This window comes from Bison bison, unplaced genomic scaffold (genome assembly GCF_000754665.1).
Source record: "Bison bison bison isolate TAMUID 2011002044 unplaced genomic scaffold, Bison_UMD1.0 scf7180017864518, whole genome shotgun sequence".
In the NCBI taxonomy this organism is placed as follows: Eukaryota; Metazoa; Chordata; class Mammalia; order Artiodactyla; family Bovidae; genus Bison; species Bison bison.
Genome location: NW_011495071.1, coordinates 14506941 through 14529185, shown reverse-complemented (window position 1 = coordinate 14529185; position 22245 = coordinate 14506941). Strand labels below are relative to the sequence as shown.

Below are 22245 nucleotides of genomic sequence, written 5' to 3'. Positions count from 1 at the left end.
TATAAAAATCTTTATTTTTATTATTATTTTTTATTATTATTTATTTATTATTATTTTTTATTATTAGCTTTATCTTTATTCATGCATTTGCATCATCAAAAAAGAAACCTGAAATTTTTTGAAACGCTTTCATTTCTCATAGTTTTGTGTAGAAAGGGGGGTTCCCTTCTTTGCTCTATAATTACACAGCATTTTCATTTTTAGATTATAAAGTCAACTGAAATGATCAGTGAATGCTTTCATTTCTGTATTCCTTCTAGTCACTAGCCCTTAATGTTTGTCCACTTACAAACTATATCAAATAAGTTTCGGTGTACAAATATCATAAAAGAGGAAATTAAATTGTTACATATCTCTCTAGAAAAAATGGGATGGTCCAGGCTGTTGTTACAATAATGCAAGATGAAGCCTGTTGAATGGCTTTCTAGATGAAAGTATCATATTTCTTTTTTTGTCTATTTTCTTTGTCTCGCGTTGACTTCCAGGTTGGAGAAAAATTCTGTCTCTCATTGCCTTCTGGGTTGGGGAAATCTACTATTTCATCATCCAAAAACTCATAGTTTTAGATTTTTGCAGTTAAGTTTGCCATTATCATTAGAGTGTGTACCCTACTTGTCATTTTGCATTCATATGCTGCTGCTGCTGCTAAGTCACTTCAGTCGTGTCTGACTCTGTGCAACCTCATAGACGGCAGCCCACCAGGCTCCCCCATCCCTGGGATTCTCTAGGCAAGAACACTGGAGTGGGTTGCCATTTCCTTCTCCAGTGCATGAAAGTGAAAAGTGAAAGTGAAGTCACTCAGTCGTGTCTGACTCTTAGCAACCACATGGACTGCAGCCTACTAGGCTCCTTCATCCATGGGATTTTCTGGGCAAGAGTACTGGAGTGGGTTGCCCTTGCCTTCTCCAATTCATCTTCTAATTCATGTAATAGTTGTGAAATACCTCCTGTCAGTCTAGGTTTTTTTACTCAGTTGCCATTATGGGTAGAAATGTAAAATTTTCAACTGTGTCCAAAGAAAGCTAAAGCATACAACAGAGAGGTGATGTCTTCTTGAAAGATGATGCAATTCTTTGGACAACACAATGGGATAATTTTTCTTATTATTTTAGTCATTTTTAGCATAATTGGGAATGATTAATGAATTATAATGAAATAATTCTTACATTTGTTTCAAGTTGTAGGGAAAAATATTGCTAGGATTCCATAATATTTGTTAGATTTATATAAAGGTTCAGTAGACCCATTTGATAATTACAAGATAGGATGAGTTTTGTTCTATTCTTTTTTTTAAAAAAATAGTAAACACTCTCTGTTCTTTGGAAGACCTTAAAGAATAAAAGTCCTAACATACCAGTCCTTAAGAAGTAACAGAAACTGTTCAAAAAAGAAACTAAAAGTGGGTCCAGTTGACTCTGAAGTTATACTGTTCTTTAGAATATTACTATAGCCAGTTTTTAACTTCAGTTAACAGCTGTGGCAGCCTTCTAGGTTCAAAGTATTAGGTACCCTTGGGTCCTGTAAGGCTCTAAGTAGCTCTCACAGTGTGGTCAACATCATCAGCCTCTCTTAAGAATTTGTTGGAAGTGCAATAAATCCTTGAGCTCCACCCCAGATGTATTAAATCTGAAATTCCTGAGGTACAGCCCAGCAGTCTGTGTTTTAACCAACCCTCTAGGTAATTCTTATAGGTGTAAACTTTTGAAACCCAGATCTCTGGCTTCAAAAGAATTAAAGGAGTTTGCCTTACGGTAACAGAAAAGAAGTATTTTTTAAATCGAATATAATACATATGGTTAACTTCCTAATCAAGAATGAGTCTAGTTTATAGTGAAAACTGATGGGAGTGGGAGGGTGGAAGAAACTTGGGATTTACTAGTAGACTCTTTCTAAGTTTTCTTAGTATTTATTATTACACAGAAAAGATTAACTGGTCTATTTCTTTTCCAGCTTGGATCTAGCAATTGGGAGGCAGCAGACTTAGGTAATGAAGAAAGAAAGCAAAAGTTCTTGAGACTTATGGGAGCAGGAAAGGTAAGCATCAGATAGAATACATTTTCATCTTTTCTGTGAAAATAATGCCCTTTTTGTGTATGTTAAGTGAGAAAGAATGAATGCACTCGGATTCCATCTTACTTTACATTTTAAGGTCTGCCTGGTTAGTTTTTTGTAACTGTAACTGACCTAATTGAGCTGCTTCAAGGATTCTCTGTGCCACTGGGTGATAGTGTTTAGAGATATATAGCGAAAAAAAATTGGTTTGAGTAGACTCCTGTGGAAGAAAGAAAAGGCAAAAGTTGTGATTTGCCATCTGTTAGCCTAATAATTTGATACTTCTGGGCAGACCATTTGATAGATCTTACAAAGAATAATCTTTCATATTTTATAGCTTGTCCAGCTCTTTAAGTAGTGGCCAAGGGAATAGCCTTTATCAAAAACTTGAATTCTGTCCTTTGCCTTTGTTTTTTTTATTCATATGAGAATCCATTCATGCATTTTACCAATGACTATTGACCGTCTCATACATGCCAAGCACTGTCCTAGGTCCTGGAGGAGCAGGGTGGGATCACACAGATCAGTAACACATGTTTGGAGTCATCATCTGCTGGAGGATACCAGATAATGACAATATAGAATTATAATTATTATGAAAGAGCTATGCACATGCTGCGAAATCAGCAGACAAGGGAAGCTAACTCTTGTTTAGCAGCACAAGAAAGCTTCCCAGAAATAGAATTGATCTGAATCTGAGAGGATTAAGAGTTAGCCAGACTAGAACAGTGGAGTTGGGTGTATGGAAAGATCATGTAAGATGTTAGGACCTATACAAAGGAAGTGTTTGTATAATACTACATTAGTCCAGATTTCCAATAATTTGTGATTTGTCATAGAAAGTAGTCTGAAGTTTCTCTTGATTCATGTAAATAGATTTTCTAAGGATATATAAAGTAATAGTTTAGGAAGTATACTCAATCTAGTAGAATTAAATTTCTTTAAGTACCTTGAAATAACATCCTAACATAAAATGTATGAAATTTAACCACCAGTGGTCAGTTATATCTCAGTAAAACAGGAGGGGGCAAGTAAGGTGGAGGACAGATTGAACAGTTTTTTTAGAAAAAGAAAAAATTTGGCTACTGATAAATGGGTATAGCATACATTAAATTCTTTGATAGCAAAGATTATAACTGATCTTTTAGTCACAGGGTGCCATCATCTTAGAATAACTTGGTGCCATTGTATATATTCAAATCTTGTTACATATTTTCTGCAATCTAAAGGAGCCATCTGCTTAATTATTGATTTGCTTTTGTGCTAATAATATGTAGGGCAATAAGCATTAATGCTTGAAGCTTTTCGGGAGTATCGTCTGGGTATGGAGAATGTGGCATGATTCCACAATAGGATGATTTGTTATCTATATCTTCACACTTGATTGGTTAAGATTGCTTTGCAGAGTCAAATTTTAATGAACAGTTTTGCTGTTATTGTTGAGTTGCTAAGTCATGTCTGACTCTTTTGCAACCCCATGGTCTGTAGCCCCCCAGGCTCCTCTGTCCATGGGATTTTGCAGGCAAGAATACTGGAGTGGGTTACCATTCCCTTCTCCAGGGGATCTTCCTGACCTAGGGATTGAACCCAAGTCTCTTGAAAGGGCAGGCAAATGCCTTACCACTGAGCTACTAATTTTAGTGAACAATATTTTTTTCAGTTGGTATTTTTTTTTTAATTGAAGTATAGTTGATTTACAGTTTTGTATTAGTTTCATATATACAGCAGAGTGATTCAGTTATGCATCTGTGTCTGTTTTTCAGATTCTTTTTCATTATAGTTTATTACAAGATCCTGAATATAGTTCCCTGTGCTATATATGTATAGTAGGACCTTATTGTTTGTCTATTTTATATATAAGAGTTTGTGTCTAAAATTCCAGATTTATCCCTCCCACCTGTCTTGCCCTTTGGTAACCATAAATTTGTTTTCTATGTCTGTAAGTCTGGTTTCTGTTTTGTAAATAAATTCGTTATATATTTTTTTAGATTTTACATGCGATATAATATTTGTTTTTGTCTGACTTCATTTATTATGATAATATCTAGATCCATCCATGTTGCTGTGAATGGCATTATCCATTCTTTTATTGCTGAGCAGTATTCTAGTGTGTGTGTGTGTGTGTGTGTGTGTGTGTATATAATTCCATTATATATGTATGCATGTATACACACCACATCTTCTTTATCCATTCACCTAAATGATGGACATTTAGGTTGCTTCCATGACTTGGCTATTGTAAATGCTGCTGCTATGAACATTGGGGTGTTTATATCTTTTTGAGGTAGTTGTATATATGCCCTGAATGGGATTTATGAATCATATGGTAACTATTTCTAGTTTTTAAAGGAACGTCCATACTGTTCTCCGTTTACATTCCTACCAACATCATAGGAGGGATCCTTTTTCTCTTCATCCCCTCCAGCAGTGTGAGGTGATACCCCCTTGCCGGAGTCCAGCTCCAGCAGCCAGGGATTCAACCTGAAGAGATGAACGGTGTCCGCGATGAGACAGCCTCTCAGTTTTCTTGGACTGCCTATTTATTTCAAGTTTAAGATTTTATTTTATACTTTTACAAAAGCATTAGGTCAGAGGTTTGACATTTTCAGTTCCCCCTCACCCAGATTTATTATGTCTATAAATCATTATTGCTCTTCAAACAGAGTTCCTGCTTCAGTGATTGTCTGGGAATCAGCCTTACCATCTATTATCTACTTCCTCTAATGTGTCCTATAGTTAACTTGTTTTTACATTGTAACTCATGCTACATTCCTCAGTTTACTACTTATCTTCCTAAATCCTGTTTGCCCCTAACATCCTGAGCTCACTATCTCTTAAAAAGGCTATAGTGTCTCTAAAAATTCCTAACTTCTATAAGGTATAGTAAAATATGCTAACTTTACAACATTCCTTAAATCTTTAACTTCTATTTTAATTATTTCTAAGCCCTAAATTCAGTAAACTCCTTTGCCATAAACAGTTTCCTCACAAATAGGCTTCAGATAGCAATCCCTCCCATGGCCTCAAGCTGTGACCTATGTGCTTATCCTGGAACACTCTTTTGTAAAAGTCCTTAAACAAATGTCAGTGATTAACTTTATGAATTATTCTCTGAGCAATGCTGCAGAAGGCTTTGTGCCTTCTCATGCTCCTCTCAAGAACAATAAGCACCTTAATATTCCTTTTCAGTCAACTCAGCCGAGGAGAGGAAAAAACAAGTCAGAATTACAAGGCCTAACTCCTTCATTCCGGGTCCATGCCTGCAGAATGAGGAGAAGGGGCTGGGGCAGTGCCTCCATTTTGTCAGTAATGCCTAACATGGCTCCTGACACCCCCTTATAGTTTTGATTGAAGTTTCTATAATAATTAGTGATGTTGAGCATTGTTTCATGTGTCTTTTGGCCATCTCTATGTCTTCTTGGAGAAATGTCTGTTTAGATATTCTGCCTGTATTTTGATTGGGTCAGGATTTTCTTTTGATATTGACCTATAGGAGCTATTTGTACATTTTGGAAATTAATGTGTTGGTGGTCTCATCATTTGCAAACATTTTCTCCCATTCCATAGATTGTTTTTTCATTTTGCTTATGGTTTCCTTTGCTGTGCAAAAGCTTTTAAGTTCAAGTTTTTTTAGGTCCCATTTGTTTATTTTTGTTTTATTTCCATTACTCTAAGAGACAGGTGAAATAAATAGTGCTGCAGTTTACTTGTATCTTTAATCCTGTTCAAGTTTATATTTGAATACAGTGTTAGAGAATGTTCTAATTTCATTCATATACATGTAGCTGTCCAGTTTTCCAAGCACCACTTATTGAAGAGACTGTTTCTCTGTTGTATATTCTTGCCTTTTTTATCATAGATTAATTGACTATAAGTATATGGGATTATTCCTGGGCTTTTGATCCTGTTCCATTGATCTATGTATGTTTTTGTGCCAGTTCCATACAGTTTTGACTACTGTGACTGTGTAGAATAGTCTGAAATGAGGGTGTGATTCCTCTGACTATTCTTCCTCAAAACTGTTTTGGCTCTTTGGGGCCACAGAAATTTTAAAATTATTTGTTCTAGTTCTTTGAAAAATGCCATTGGTGATTTGATAGGGATTGCATTAAATTGACAGATGGCTTTGGGACCTATGGTCACTAACAATATGGATTCTTCCAATTCAAGAATACTTTCCATTTGTTTCTGTTGTCTTCAGTTTCTTCTGTTAGCATCTTTTAGGCTTCTCAATACAGTTCTTTTGCATGTTTGGGTAGGTTTATTCCTTCATATTTTATTCTTTCTGATGTGATGGTAAGTGGAATTGTTTCCTTAATTTCTCTTTCTGATAGTTCATTGTTAATGTATAGAAATGCAGCCAATTTCTATATATTAATTTTGTAGTCTGCAACTTTACCCAGTTCATTGATGAACTCTAGTACTTTTCTGCTGGTGTCTTTAGGATTTCCTATATATGGTATCATATTATCTGCAAACAGTGACAGTTTTACTTCTTCCTTTCTAATTTGGATTCCTTTTATTTATTTTTATTGTCTGATAGCTGTGGCTAGGATTCCCAATACTATGCTGAATAAAAGTGGCAAAAGTGGGTATCCTTGTCTTGTTCCTGATCTTAGGGGGAATGATTTCAAGTTTTCACCTTTGAGTGTCATGTTAGCTGTAGGTTTGTCATATATGGCCTTTATTACGTTGAGGCAGATTCCCTCTGTGCCCACTTTCTGAAGAGTTTTTATCATAAATGTATGCTGAGTTTTAGCAAAAGTTTTTTGTTCATCTACTGAGATTGTCAGTTGAAAAAAATGCACAACGTAACAGTTGAGAATTATTTTATTCAGCTGATTTTCTGAGTACTTAAGCCCAGAAGGCAGCCTCTCGGATTGCTCTGAGCAACTGCTCCAAAGAGGTAAGGGAGGAGCCAGCTTTGCAGCAAAAACAAGATTAGTTGGAACATCAAAAGATTACTGTTAACTAGGGAAAAAATATGTTAAGTTAGTGAATTTAACACTTCATAGGGAAGGTACAAGAGTCTGGACTCATTGAAGTCATTCTTTTGATAGGCATCTTAAGTGTTTAGGGCCAGTATCCTGCTTTTCTACATTCTGAATCTCTACCGGGAGCAAAGTGGTGAATGCAGTGGCTGCTAGCTTGATGGCTACAGTGCCCTTTGTTTACTGACATGGCTACATTTTTCATTCATAGTTCTTTCCTCTTGATTGAAATTCAACCAACATTTGAGAGGCCCTTTGTGACCAATTTTGTCCAACAGTGCTAGGGAGTCTCGTGTGTGAGTATAAGATTAACTGTCCCTTTGAAGCATCCCAGAGTTAGTAGGAGCTCAGGAGAACTTTAGAGTTTGATGTTTGGGAAGTGTGAGTGTGAGATTAACTGTCTTAAGACCTTTGCCATCATTAGTTTTTTGGAGACCTGGTTACACATTGGGTAATGCAATAGATAATCTTATAAACTAGACAGGATAATTAATATAGTTGATAACATTAATAAGGTCATAGTATGGCAGAGAAAGAGTAAAATTAATGTTTTATTTTTGTTTATAAAGGAATACTTGATCAACTTGTAGATCATTATTTCATTCAGTCCCATATAATACCTGTTGATCTAGATACAGTCATCAGGTTTTACATGAGAGTTTTGTCATTTCTTACATGTTTCAGTGATGTGATCTAAAAGTTACCAGAAACTTACATTTTTTTTAAAAGTTCTTTTTATGAATCTTCTTGAAGATCTTCATTTTATAAAAGCATTAGAGTAAAACAATGGCTGTTCATAAATGACAGAACTTAAAATGGCATGGTTAAAGAACTGACTACAATGTAGTTGACAAGGAACTTGGGTATTTCTGTGAACATAAAACATTTTAAGACAATAAGTAGAATTATAATGATAACATTATACCAGAGCATCTCAGATTTTTTAGTAATTTCATGTAAATTTTGGAATATCTATTAATGGCATCCATACAGTGTAACATAAGGTTCATCTCTAATTACATGACAATGCTTCTCAAGTAATTTAACATACCTGATAAGCCTAATTAGTTTGACATTGCTCGCTGAGGTGTCTTGGTCCCTTTGAAGCATCCCAGAGTTAGTAGGAGCTCAGGAGAACTTTAGAGTTTGATGTTTGGGAAGTCTGTCCATACTGTCAACACTTGATCAAATAGGATCATAGGTCATTCTGAAACAATACTTAAACACAGTGACAAAAGATTTCAAAGCAAATATAGATCACCCACAGGCAAAGAAACTCACATGATCTGTTGTCAAAGCAGTTTTCTAAGAAGACTTTATTCTTTCAACAGAGAGAAGAAACAAATCCAGTCATGTACCAGCCTACTTTTAATAGCAAAATCCATTTATGTAATTCAATCTAATTTTAGTCAGTACAAAATTCTTTTCTCAAAGTTCCTTTTCCACAAACCTTCCATCACATATTATTTTGTCTATTCTCTCATCTACAACTAACCACTTCTAGGAAAGAGTTACTTTCTTTTCTCTTATCAAAATGCAAATCTAATCCTCAGACCTTCATTTGTTCTTAACACACATCTTACTTTTCTAGCATACTGGACTGTTTTTCTTTATTATTTGTAGTAGCTTTAATTTTGTATTAAATTAAAAACTTTTTCTAGTGAATACTAAGAAGTAAGCAATTATGAACTGTCTTTTACGTAGCATTCTGTATATTGGTGAACATAAATACCAGTTTTTATAAACTTCCATCTCAATTCTGTCAACTTTTACACCTCTGACTCTAATTTTTATTAGGACTCAGTCAGCAAGTCTTGGTCTTACAGGGAGTCCTAGAAGCTTTCCTTTCTTTCATCCTCCAACCATTTTATCTATTTGTATAAAAGTCTCTGGGGTCCTCAGTGAGGGATTGAGCCAAGTGACTCAGGCCCTTTTCTCAATCTTTGAAGCTGATAAATTGGCCCATTTCCCCAAGTAATTGTTGATCAGGATCTCAGTGCAATTTTCTTCCACTCTTTAAATACATACATAAATACATATATATATATATATATGTATATTAAATAGAGCAGACCTGCTTGAGGTCTTTTATTGCTGGGGACCAGCACTTTGGGGCGAGGATCCCTTTGACACATTGAACCTTAGGTAATGTTGTTTGAGAATCTTTTGTTTTAATCCCTTTGACATATTTATCCCATTTAAAATAATCATTTATCTAAACATTTCTTTATCTGTTTGGGATAAGTTCCTTTAAAATTTTTACCTTGTTGGGAAATAGTCTCTAGACTTTGTTTTTTTTCTTATTTTTCCGTTAATCAACCTAATTAATATTAATTATTCTAATGCTTTTATTGGCATCTGTAAGATCCATTAAGGGGAAGCAGAAACCAAAATAAGATTTCCCAAAGTAGTTTTTTGGGTTTGTTAAACTAAGGGTGTTCTTAGAGTTAACCATTATATACTGTTTTTTCCCCATCTTTTAATTTTTTTTCCCATAGGTATCAAGAAAACACATATTTATAATGTTTAGTCACTGAGTCATGTCTGGCTCTTTTGCAACCCCATGGACTGTAGCCTGCCAAGCTCCTTAGTCCACAAGATTTCCAAGGCAAGAATACAGGAGTGGATTCTTCAGGGGATCTTTCCAACCCAGGGATCCAACCCACATCTCCTGCATTGGCAGGTGGATTCTTTACCACTGAGCCACCAGGGAATCCTGTTTATAATAAGAGCTCTCTAAAAATTTAGATATTTAGAAGTTTCTCCAATTTAAAGGATTGATCATCTGGTTGTTAGTGAGATGTATTTTAATAGCGACTTAAACCGATAACACAAGAGGGTTCTCCACAAGAGAGTGGGAATGATGCCACCTAAACAGATCCAGAAAGTTTATTCTCAGAAATAAGTCTAAGAAAGTAAAGGCCTTCACTAAACAAGCTGATGCAGTGAAGGTTAAGAATGCAAAAAGCCCCTGTGAGTTGGTAAATGCAGACAAAAAACTGCTCAGGATCTCAGTCTATTTGGCAGCTAAACGTGCACCATTTGTGTACCTTTTGGATGACAGACCAAGTGCTCAAAACACACACACACCTAAAGAAAAGGCCTGAAGATCAGGTAAAACATTTATATCTCAAAGACACAGAAGAAAAAATGAATGAAAATCCCCCTAGAAGGGCTTTTGTTTTTTAACATCAGAATTCTGTTTTTTTTTTCAAGCTGACTTTTTCTAACTTAGGTGCATATACAATAAATGAGTTCCATTTAGTCGTTTTCAGGGCAAGACTCCTTAATTTACTTGCAGGTATAAGTTCTGTATGTACATGAATCTGGCTGGAGTATTAGTTGGAGGTTGGCTTTCTGACACTCCTCATTTCTCTGAGTAAGTCTGTTTCCTATTTTAAAGTTGAATTTCTCTCACATTTACTACTGCACTTTTATCCCAACAGATTCTTATTAAGGTAGCCAATTTGAGGAAAACATCAATCAGGTCAGCCTCTTAACCCAACCATTCAACCAAGACCGCTTAGTATGTTTTCAGTTGAGGAAATCCCAATGTCTTTCCATTGAGTTCCCCAGTGTCTTTCAGGTAGGGGGCACTTTCTCTCAGGGTCTTTCATCTGGGCTCCCTTAGTACCTTTCAACTAGGGGGAGCCACTGTCTTTCAACTGGGGAGCCAGGTACCAGTTAGATACCACCAAATATAACTCATCATCATCAGGAACCGGGAGAAACTCACCCAGAGAGACTCACTTATCCAAATTCATCTGCACTCTGTGAGGAGACAGATGAGCACAACAGGTCTCTGTTGGTATCAAGGCCTCAGTTCCTCATAGCGTTCAGACAAAAGAGGGGCGTTTTCTCTGTGTCCCTTCTTGGTTACCAAAACTGTCCACTGGAAAAAATACACAACCCAAAAGTTGAGAACTATGTTTTATTTGGCAGATTTTCTGTGGACTTAAGTCAGCCTCTCATATTGCTCTGAATAACTGCTCCAAAGAGGTAAGGGACATATAGACATTTTTGCAACAAAAACTATAGATAGTCGAAACATCAAAAGATTACTGTTCATTAAAGAAACTAAGGAAAACCAGACATGTCAAGTTAATGAATTTAATGCTTTTCAGGGAAGATTTAATGGGAAGATATGAGTTTGGACTCACTGAAATCATTCCTCTGATACGCACCTTAGATACCTAGGGCCAGTATCCTGCTTTTCTCCATCCCAAATCCCCTCAGGGTGCACAATTGGGGGTGGCTGCTGATTTGATGGTCAAAATATCCTTTATTTTTTGATGTGGCAGGCCACATCTTTCATTCACAAGAGGATCATGTAGTTTTTTATTCTTCAATTAATGTGGCATATCACACTGATTGATTTGTAGATATTGAAAAATCCATGCATTGTTGGGATAAATCCTGTTTGATCATGTTGCCTGATCTTTTTAGTGTATTATTGTATTCAGTTTGCTAGTATTTTGTTGACGGTTTTTGCTTCTATGTTCATCAGTGATACTGGCCAGAAATTTTCTGTTTGTGTGTTATCTTTGCTTGGTTTTGGTATCAGGGTAATGGTGGCTTCACAGAATGACTTCGGGAAATTTCCCTCCTCTTTAATCTTTTGGAAGAGTTTGAGAAGGAGCAGAATAAGTTCTTTGATGTTTATTAGAATTCCTCAGAAGCCATCAGTTCCTGGATTTTTGTTTGTAGTGAGTTTTTTAAGTTACAGATTCTATTTCACTTCCAGTGTCCAGTCTGTTGAAATTTTTATGTTTCTCCTTGATTCAATTTTGGTGTGTTGTATGTTTCTAGAAACTTGTCCATTTTTTCTAGGTTGTCCAGTTTGTTGGTATATAATTGTTGATAGTATTCTCTTAAGGTTTTTACTTCTGCTGTTTCATTTCTTATTTTATTTGGGTCGTCTCCTTTCTTCTTGGTGAGCCTGGCCAGAGGTTTGTTGATTCTGTTTACTCTTTCAAAAATACCCAGCTCTTGGTTGATTTTTATTTTTCCCCCATTTTTAAAAAGCCTCTATTTTCTCTTTGAAAGTGAAAAAGTGAAATTGTTAGACTCAGTCATGTCTGTCTCTTTGCAACCCCATGGACTGCAGCCCACCAGGCTCCTCTGCCCATGGAATTCTCTAGGCAAGAAAACTGGAGTGGGTAGCCATTCCCTTCTCCAGGGGACCTTCCCAGTCCAGGGATTGAACCTGGGTCTTATTGCAAGGACTTCCCTGGTGGCTCAGATGGTAAAGCGTCTGCCTACAATGAGGGAGACCTGGGTTCAATCCCTGGGTCAGGAAGATCCTCTAGAGAAGGAAATGGCAACCCACTCCAGTACTCTTGCCTGGAAAATCCCATGGACAGAGGAGCATAGTAGGCTCCTACAGTCCACGGGGTTGCAAAGAGTCAGACACGACTGAGCGACTTCACTCTCTTATTGCATTGCAAGCAGATTCTTTACCATCTGAGGGACCGGGGAAGCCCTGTTCCCTCTTTCATCTTTTATTATTTACCCTCTTCTTCTGACTTCGGGTTTTGTTTTCGTCACTCCAAATCTTTGTTGTGACGAGACAAAGAACCAAGGAACATAGACTCGCGTGACATTTTTCTAAATATTTTAGGTGTAGGTTAACTTATTTGAGATTTATCTTTTTAAGGAAGGCCTATATTGCTATCAACTTCTTACTTAGGACTGCTTTTGCTGTATCCCACAGATTTTGTATAGCCATGTTTTCATTTGCTTTAAGATATTTTAAAATTTTCTCTTTGATCTCATCATTGACACCTTGCTTTTTTTAATACCATGTTGTTTAGTCCCCATATAATTGTTTTTTTCTTGTTTCTCTTTCTGTCATTGATTTCTAGTTTCATGCCATTGTGGTCAGAAAAGACCCTTGAAATAATTTTTATCCTCTTAAATTAGTTAAGGCTTGTTCTGTTTCCTAGTATGTCGTCTACCCCAGAGAATGTTCCATGTTCACTTGGAAAGAATGTGTATTCTGATTTTTTGGATGTTATGGCCTATAAGTATCAATTGAGTCTTAAGTGTTCTGTTGTGTTACTTAGGATCTGTTGTGTTATTTAGGATCTGATTTTGTGTAAGATCTGTCCACTGATATAAAGTCTCCTATTGTATTCCCATCAGTTCTTCCCTATGTCTGTTAGTATTTTATTTTTATTCATTTATGTGCTCCTATATTGGGTGTGTATATGTTAACAACTGTAATAGCCTTTTCTTGTATTGATCCTGTTATTATTTTGTAGTACCTTTGTCTTTATGGACTTTGTCTTAAAGTCTGTTTTTTTCTGATATGGGTATTGCTACCCCCGCTTTCTTGTCATTTCTATTTCCATGAAATATCTTTTCCATCCTCTCAATTTCAAATGTGTGTGTCCTTCACCCTAAAGAGTCTCTTGTAGGCAGCATTATGGTAGTATCCTCTTGGTTTAGTCCAATCTGTACTCTTGATTGTATTTTAGTACATTTGTATTTAAGGTAGTTGTTGATATTTGTTGCCATTTCAAACCTTCTTTTCCAGTTGAGAATGTATTTCTCTTTGTTCCTTTCTTTTTGTTTGTCCTATTGTGCTTTGATAGTTTTTTTTTGTGTTACGTTTGAGTTCTCTTGTTTTTTTGTGAACTTTTTGTATGTTTTTGTTTTATAGTTACCCTGTTTTTCAAGGTTTTTTTAAAATAAAATTTCTTATAGCAAAAATTACATATTTCAGATTTATTAGTGAAAAAACTAAACAAACAATTTGGACAAGTACCTTAATATTTATGGGTTTAAACATTTTCATACTTAAGAAATGTGAAAATGCTTTCTGCCAGGTTACACGCCAAATCGCATATGAGGAAAGAAATGTACTAGGTTACATTTACATTGATTGTACCCTCGGCATGAGTTTTAAAGAAAATACTGTGAACACTGCCAGTCTGAAGCAGCCTCAACTTGTTGCCTAGGACAGAGTTAAGGATATAAATATGAGTATTGTTAGTCTTTCCTATTTTTCAAATGGTTTTAACTCATTATTCTATCTCATTGCTTTGGACTGGTAGTCATAGGTTCAAGCACATTCCAGTAACAATCTACATTTTCTAACTTCTCTCCCCCATATTTTATGATTTTGATGTCTGTCTTCTTTTATATCTTCCTGTTAAATAAGCCTTTTGCTATTCATCTTAATTATCATTGCTTTCACAAAAATTTTTTTAAAAACTATGGTACTGGCTTACTTAAGTGATTGGTTTTCCGATTGTGATTGTCTCTTTCCTATAGGTTTTTGCTGCATTTCTACTTAGAGAAGACTTTTAAATATTTCTTTTAGAATAGGTTTTGTATTGCTGTATTCTTTTAGTTTTTGCTTGTCTGCAAAATTCTTTCTCTTCTTCTAAATAACAGTCTTGCTGTGTAGAGTATCCTAGGTTGTAGGATTTTTAGGACTTTGAATTTGTCTTGCCGCTCCCTTCTGTCCTGCAGCATTTCTGTAGAGGAGTCAGCTCATAGACTTATGAGGTTTTCCTTGTAAGTAAACTCTTTTGACTGCCTTTTTTGACTGTGCCACACAGCTTGTGGGATCCTAATTCTCTGATCAGGAATCAAACCCTGGCCCCCTGCAGTGGAAATATGGAATCCTATCCACTGGGCTGCCAGGGAACTCCTACTTGCTGCCTTTAGAATTCCCACTTTAACTCTGGCCATTTTAATTATAATGTCACAGTATAGGTCTGTTGGGTTCATCTTGTTTGGTACTCTCTTGTGTTTCTTGTACCTGGATATCTGTTTCCTTTTGGTTTGGGGAGTTCTCAGCTATCATTTCTTCAAATGCATTTTCAGTCCCCTTTTCTGTTTCTTCTGGGATCTCTGTTATATGTAGATTGACTAGCTCTGTTTTATACCACAGATCTCATATATTGCTTTCATTTTTTTTTTTTCCACTTGTCGTTTTGTCTGCTGTTCTGATTGGGTGATTTCCATTATTCTGTCTTCCAAATCATTTATTTATTCTTCTGCATTGTTTAGCTCGCTGTTTATTGCCTTTAGCTCAGGTTTTGTCACAGTAGGTGCTTTCTAATTTTAATTGGCTTCTCTTTATAGTTTCTAGTTACAATGATCTGCATTTTTGCTGATAGCCTTTTTTAACTCCTTTATTATTTTTATCATCTTTTTGAACTTGGGGTCTAGTATACTGGAGAGATGTTTCATTGCACGTCCAGGGGATTTCTCGTTTTAATTGGGAACAATTCCTGGCTTCTTCATTTTACTTATGTTTCTCTATAATTTTAGGAGAAACAGTTTTTTGCTATGGTCTTAAAGGGTTGTATTTATGTGGAAATATCCCTGTATAGCCCATGAGTCTAATATTTTTGGTGTGAAGGCTGTTCTTAGTATGGATAATTGCTGCATCTTTCTTCAGTGTATGCTTGCTGTCATTTCCTTGTTGTAGGGGTTATAATTGGTGTTCAGGATGTAATCTGGCCTCAGGTGATGTGAGTTTCTGTGATTCCTTTAATCTGGCCTCAGGTGGTCTCTTGGAGAGCTTCTCTGGTTCCTTTAATCTGGAATGAGGAATGCTATCATCTTATATTTGTTTATGGGGTTTAGTTCTGTAAAGAACTCTGAGATTCTGTTACTTGTATTTCTCAAGGTGGAACTGAGACCCTGCCCAAAGGCTACACTATTGTTTCTTGACTGCTCCTCACTCTGCATCCCCTCCCTTCTCTGTTTAGCCTCTATTTGAATCTGCCCTTTGGAACTCAAGGAAGGTCACGGAGGCTGGAGTCTCTTCCCTACAAGCAAGAAATGAGGGACACAGAAAGGTTTCTGTGCCCAGGAGCCCCACAGGCTCCTGTTTGGTTTCAAAACTCAGTATAAACCATAAAGAATGGATTGGAAATGATAAATTGAGACTAATTATGTAAGCTAATGAGTTGGTAACTTTGAGTTAGATTTATCTTTATGTTGTATAGAACTAGATTGTTTTAAATTCTGTGCTTTTTCATAGTGTGAAAGAGTGTTTTTTGTAGTCAGAAGTAACGAGCTAGCTGTTTGTGGTCTGTTGCTAAGTAGTAATGATTCTTATTTTTTATATTTCTATCATTTTGTTCATTATCTTTATTTAGCTAAATAATCTGATTTGCTTTTTCTTCATGATATATACCTGAGACATAGTTCAGTTCAGTTCAGTCGCTCAGTCGTGTCCGACTCTGCGACTCCATGAATCGCAGCATGCCAGGCCTCCCTGTCCATCACCAACTCCCGGAGTTCACCCAGACTCACGTCCATCGAGTCAGTGATGCCATCCAGCCATCTCATCCTCTGTCATCCCCTTCTCCTCCTGCCCCCAATCCCTTCCAGCATCAGAGTCTTTTCCAGTGAGTCAACTCTTCGCATGAGGTGGCCAAAGTACTGGAGTTTCAGCTTTAGCATCATTCCTTCCAAAGAAATCCCAGGGCTGATCTTCAGAATGGACTGGTTGGATCTCCTTGCAGTCCAAGGGACTCTCAAGAGTCTTCTCCAACACACTTCAAAAGCATCAAAACCTGAGACATGTTTAAATGTAAAAAATGTTTAAATTGATCCAATTTTCTAGTTATCTGTCTTGTTTAAAACCTACATACTTTCTATACCCATCCTCTGCTTGGTTTGTTGTAATGACACTGCCTTCAGACATAACTATAATTTACTTATTGATTTTGTTTCCCCTCCCCATCCCTATCCATGCAAGAATGTAGGTTCAGCATCAGGCACATGGGCAATAATTATGTTAAATCTGTGGTTTCAAATTCTAATACATTTCCTTCTTCTTACAGAAAGAACATACTGGTCGTCTTGTTATAGGAGATCACAAATCCACATCTCACTTCCGCACAGGTAAGAAGGTAAAATATGATTGAAGTGGAGGTGCTAAAGTTGGAATGTGAAATACTTGCATATATTTTGGCATATTCTAACTTTTGTGTATAATTGTTGATTAGTTCTGATGAGTAACATGTTGGAAATAGATGTTGTATATGTAAACATGTTACATACATCATGTAACAGTATATACTCTGATGAAGGATTTGAGTTTACATTAATATGATATTCTAACCAAGAAACTGACTTGTTTCTGTTTTCATTTTTACCAATTTACAACATGTAGTATTTTAATTGTAGTGAGGTTTTATGCCTCATCTTGCCAATTGTAGTTTCTAGAGTTTACATATATTTTGTATACTATTTACTGTGCAGTGTTAATAGTTGGCATATTGTACTGGTTTTTAGTTTATTCACTAAGTTTTGCTCTGAGATCTTTGAAGAGCATAAACTCATTGGAAAACCTGAAGAAATGAGTTTTTCTTTTAATTTTTTGGGGGGGGATTTAAATTAAAAACTGAAAATGAATTAGAATTTGGATTTGAATTCAGTCTGCTGAAAAATTTTCTCCCATTTAATATTGACCCTGATCTTGGACATTATTAATAATAGGGCACAGTACCCCATATACATTTAAGAAAACCTTTACTTACATCTTTTGAATTAACTTTATGCTGACCTAGATTATGTAGCATATTTTAGAAATTAATAGGCATTTTATTTTTCTGGTGTTGAACAATTACTTCAAATTAATCTGCATTGCTACAAAAGGCTCAAGAGTCTGAACTTCGGCAGAATGGAAATGTATTTAACTGTTGCACTTATTCTTTTAAAATATGAAGTTATATTCTTGTATTTACAAATTAAAATGCCATGTACAGAAAGCTCCAGTGGTATTGGTAATATTTTAGTCCTTGGGTGGTAAGTTTATAGATGGTTGTTTAATATTTTGCTTCCTAACTTACATGCAACAGAGTATATGTTAAAATATGTCACCTGATATATTGGTTCAGTACAGCGATACACAAAGAAAGGCATATGGAGAGCCAATTCCAAGGTCATTTTATTTAGCCATTTTCTGAACAGAATTATGTGCCTTTTCATTATTTGTGTTCAAAGACAGAAGCTGTTGTTTGTTGGAGGTGTTTTTCTATGACTAGGAGGAAACTTTCACTTTCAGGAGAACCATTATTAGACTATATTAACTAAAACATGATACCCAAAGTTCTTAGTAATTAATATTTACAGTATCTAAACTTCAGGCAGTTCTGAGAATTCCTTATCTGGTTTAAATTATTACATGGAAAAAATTTTCATCTTTAATAAAACAGCTTCTAGTTTTAGTAGTTACTAAAGAAGTAAGTTATTTTATCTGTTAGGTAAACTACGTATGGTATATAAACCCAGTCACAAAATTCACTGTAAAATTACTCAGAGAAATCAGCCCTAAATATAATAGCATCTGTATTATGGGTTTTTTGTGTAATCAAATATTTTTATTAATTTGACTGAAACATAATCAAAGTACACTGGACATACAGGGGAAGAAGACAAGAAAATTAATGAAGAACTGGAGTCTCAATATCAACAAAGTATGGACAGTAAATTATCAGGAAGATATCGACGACATTGTGGACTTGGCTTCAGTGAGGTAGTAATTAACATGTTTTCATTAAGTGGAAAGATAATTCCAATTTGATATCACTTATTTCTGTTAAATTACTGTAGCAACCAAGAATCCTATGTAGAAACCTCTCTTTATATAGTTACTTAAAATATTTTTATATGCCAAACTAGGTCTTTGTAGATAATGAGAAGAGATACTGAGAGTTTTTGAAATGTTTTTTGATACTAGCTTAATGTACATTCTGCTTAGAGAATCATTAGGGCACATTTTAGGTAGGCATGGACAATGTACTCACAAGTTAGATGAAATATTTCCTGTAAATACTCATTAGGAGAGTTTTCTCAGTTGTTTCCTATGTCACCTTGTTCCATATAACTACTGGTTCATTACTCCAAAATAATGTAATATGCAAAACATTGGTAACTGTTTTCAGCATTCCCATGAATCAGTGGTTAACTTGCCTTATTCTTAAAAAAAGTATTGTTTCTATCAGGAAGACAATGTTAATTTCAAACTAGGGAGGGAAGGAAAGGTGGTGGTCTTCAGAGCCCTTTCTTAAGCAAAAATCCTACTCAAGTACCAGTTTATGAAACAGCTGGAGACGCCTGAGCCCTCAGCTCTTCCCTAGGCAGCCTCTGTTCTTAAACTGTTGATTTAATGGCTAGGGAGTGAGACAAAAATGAGAGTCTGCTCCAGTTTTTGTACTGGATACTTTTAACAGGCTGTTGGTTGATGTTTGTAGGTAGATGATCATGATGGGGAAGGTGATGTGGCTGGAGATGACGATGATGATGATTCACCTGATCCTGAAAGTCCAGATGACTCTGAAAGTGATTCAGAGTCAGAGAAGGAAGAATCTACTGAAGAGCTCCAAGCTGCTGAGCACCCTGATGAAGTGGAGGATTCCAAAAACAAAAAAGATGCAAAAAGCAACTATAAGATGATGTTTGTTAAATCCAGTGGCTCATAACTCCCCAACACTTAGTCTTTGTATTAAAAGTAAGCCTTATTGTTATAATGCACAGTGGAGGACTGCTGATAGAGCACAGACCTTTGTATTATAATTTTTAAAAAGGCCCTTTTAAATAATTACAAAGAGTGTTTGCTTTCAGATGCCATGGGTTACACTTTTATGGGCATGACTATAACCATTTTTGTAAAGAGTAAGAGTTGTATAAAATAAGAAATAAATACAATACTCAACTTCTTTTCATGTTAGCATCATCAACAATCTCTAATATCACCTTTTTACCCCTTCAGATACAGTTATGGGGGAAACAGTATTTTTTGTGTGGTAGCTGTTTATCTTTTTTGTTTCTTCATGTTTTTCTTTTATAAAAGTTTTATCTGGTACTGTGATGTGTTCATGGGAAATAGTCTTTTATTACTTTCTCATAGTAGAACTATTCATCATGGCTATTTCTGCTGCCAATAACAATCTAATATTAATTCTGGCAAAAGATTTGGAACTTAGTTTACTCTTACTGATTCAGCTCTACTCTTTTGGACCAAAGCAACATGAGAGCAAATACTTTTCACACCTGTTAGGTTGGGGTTGCAGTTGTCATGTATTTGGAATGTTATGATCCCAAGCAGTCTTTATATAATTTGAATGATATTGTATGTTAGTTTTTTTTTAATATAAAATTGGCCAATTTTTACAGAAGAACATTTTTTTCTGATCATTTGGTCCTATCTATTTAGGAATATGTAAAATGGAACTTTTTTTTTCTTAAGGTAATATGTGACCAAAGTTAATTTCCTTCCTAATGCTTAAATAAAGAGAAAGCAGTTTCCCATATTTGGTTGTAATACCTTTATCCTCATTATCTAAAAATGAGGAACAGGCTTATTGAACAAGAATCTGAAACCAAATTCTCTTCATTTTATCCCAGTGCTGTTATCTTACAAAAAGGAGTATTGCTTTGATTTTATCACTACTTCTGTCGGAGTAAGATTAGTATCTGACTACTATTATGTGGTTAATTTGTACAGCAGGTTAACACAAACTGCATTATGAGCTAGTCAATGATGTTTGAGTAATTAATTGGATTCAAAATCTTAATGTTTCTAAGTGATGTGTTCAAAGGCTTGAGTTAAACCTATTTGTTTGCTGAACTGTTATACGTCTAGATGCTTAAGTATGTTAATGTGTTGGATTTTTCTTTTTTTAGTTCCTGTGTCATTTTGAAATACAGAATGTGTTCAAGGAGTGTAGCAACTAGAACAGGTGATTTTTGGATTATGCAGTCCATCCTGAAATTTTTTTTAGATTTCACACCCCCAACACTTTTTTTTCTTATTTCTCACATTGTTTTATAATAGGTGTTACCCTATATAGTAAAATACTGAGTCAGTGGGTAGTAAACAGAATGTACAACATTTAACAAATAGCATTTGGTTTAAACAAGTTTGGCTTTGTTCAGATTTCAGTTTGGCCATTGATTTTCAAATAACTAGCCTGTAGGGTTGCTTATTACAACTAATTTAAGAAGTGAAAACTGATTTATGTTTAACAGTGTTATATTTTAAAAAGTACTTTTCATCACTTTATTTAAATATGCTGGGTTATTAATAAGCCTCGATTCTTATATAAATAGAAGAGCCTTGTTCTAAAATAACTACACTGGAGGACCTTTTTTCTTCTTCTTCAAGTAGAGAAAGTCTTACTCCAGTTCATTTACTATTGGACATTTAACAAAATTCAGGGTCGGAATAAATTGAGGTCTGTTGGACCATGTGGCCCAGTGGCCCAGCACCACATTAAATATCATGGCTGTCTTTTAAGCATGAGCATTGGGTTTTTGTTTTTCTTTGTTAAATTGTGGGGGAAGGGGATTAAAGGAAGACAGATACAATGCCATTTTGATATCCCTACTAAAGTACCAGGAGGGAAAACACAATTTGCTTTTGCGCAATGAAATATGCTATTGAGGTGAAAGTCGAGTGGCAACTTTTTCCTACTATTGATACTTTCTTACCTGAAATATACTTCTCCCAGGTGTTGATTATACTGATGTTCCAGTGATCTTTCTATTGTAAAGGTTTTCAGGAACAGATTCCTGTATTAATGGGTAAAAGTCTTCTCATATCTGTAATTTTTTAAACCTGGAAGAATTCAAGGTATAGAAAAAGGTCTGACGTGATTGTTGTTCTGATTAAACAATGGTTTGAGAGCAGAAAGGTGGGTCATATTTTTTGAGTAAATTTTGAGGTAGTAAATTTCAGCTGCCCGGTTGGCATCAGTGAACACTGCAGGGCTGTGGTTCCATTGCTTTGTCTCCACAATAACCACATCTTGGATACTTTCAGTATCCAAAAACAACTTTACCTCTGAAATGACAAATGTAGAAATCTTATCTCTGACCGTAACTGCTCTGTTCCTTTACGTATGTTCAAATCAGATCATTTCACTGTTGTCACCTGTTTCATAAGCCCTGTCTAGATTTCTTATGTGATCAATTCAGTGTCCCTGTTGTCAGTAACCCAAATAATCTTCCCTAAATGTCATAACATTCCTAGAAACACAGCCCTGGATTATCCAGTTTCCTATGGATTATTTCTGGAGAAAGACTACCAACTGAACAAACCAGTATTTCTAAATGTTAACAACACTGCATATTATCCTTATTGTTTTCTCTCATCAACCCTCCTCCCATTCTTAACTGTTGAAAACCCCTATTTTCAAACTTGCGACCCTCTCTTTCCTCCTTCACT

General features: G+C 35.6%; 1 protein-coding gene across 1 annotated transcript in view; it reads left to right on the top strand.

The window, feature by feature from the left end:
* Positions 1-21711, top strand: part of LOC104981438 (chromosome unknown open reading frame, human C11orf58) — a 28371-nt gene extending 6660 nt beyond the window's left edge. The window contains exons 2-5 of the mRNA XM_010830532.1: positions 1951-2034; positions 16856-16916; positions 18443-18552; positions 19271-21711. Of these exons, the coding sequence (XP_010828834.1) occupies positions 1951-2034; positions 16856-16916; positions 18443-18552; positions 19271-19498 (483 nt within the window). The 3' untranslated portion in view covers positions 19499-21711. The remainder of the gene's footprint in view (positions 1-1950; positions 2035-16855; positions 16917-18442; positions 18553-19270) is intronic.
* Positions 21712-22245: the final 534 nt, after the last annotated feature.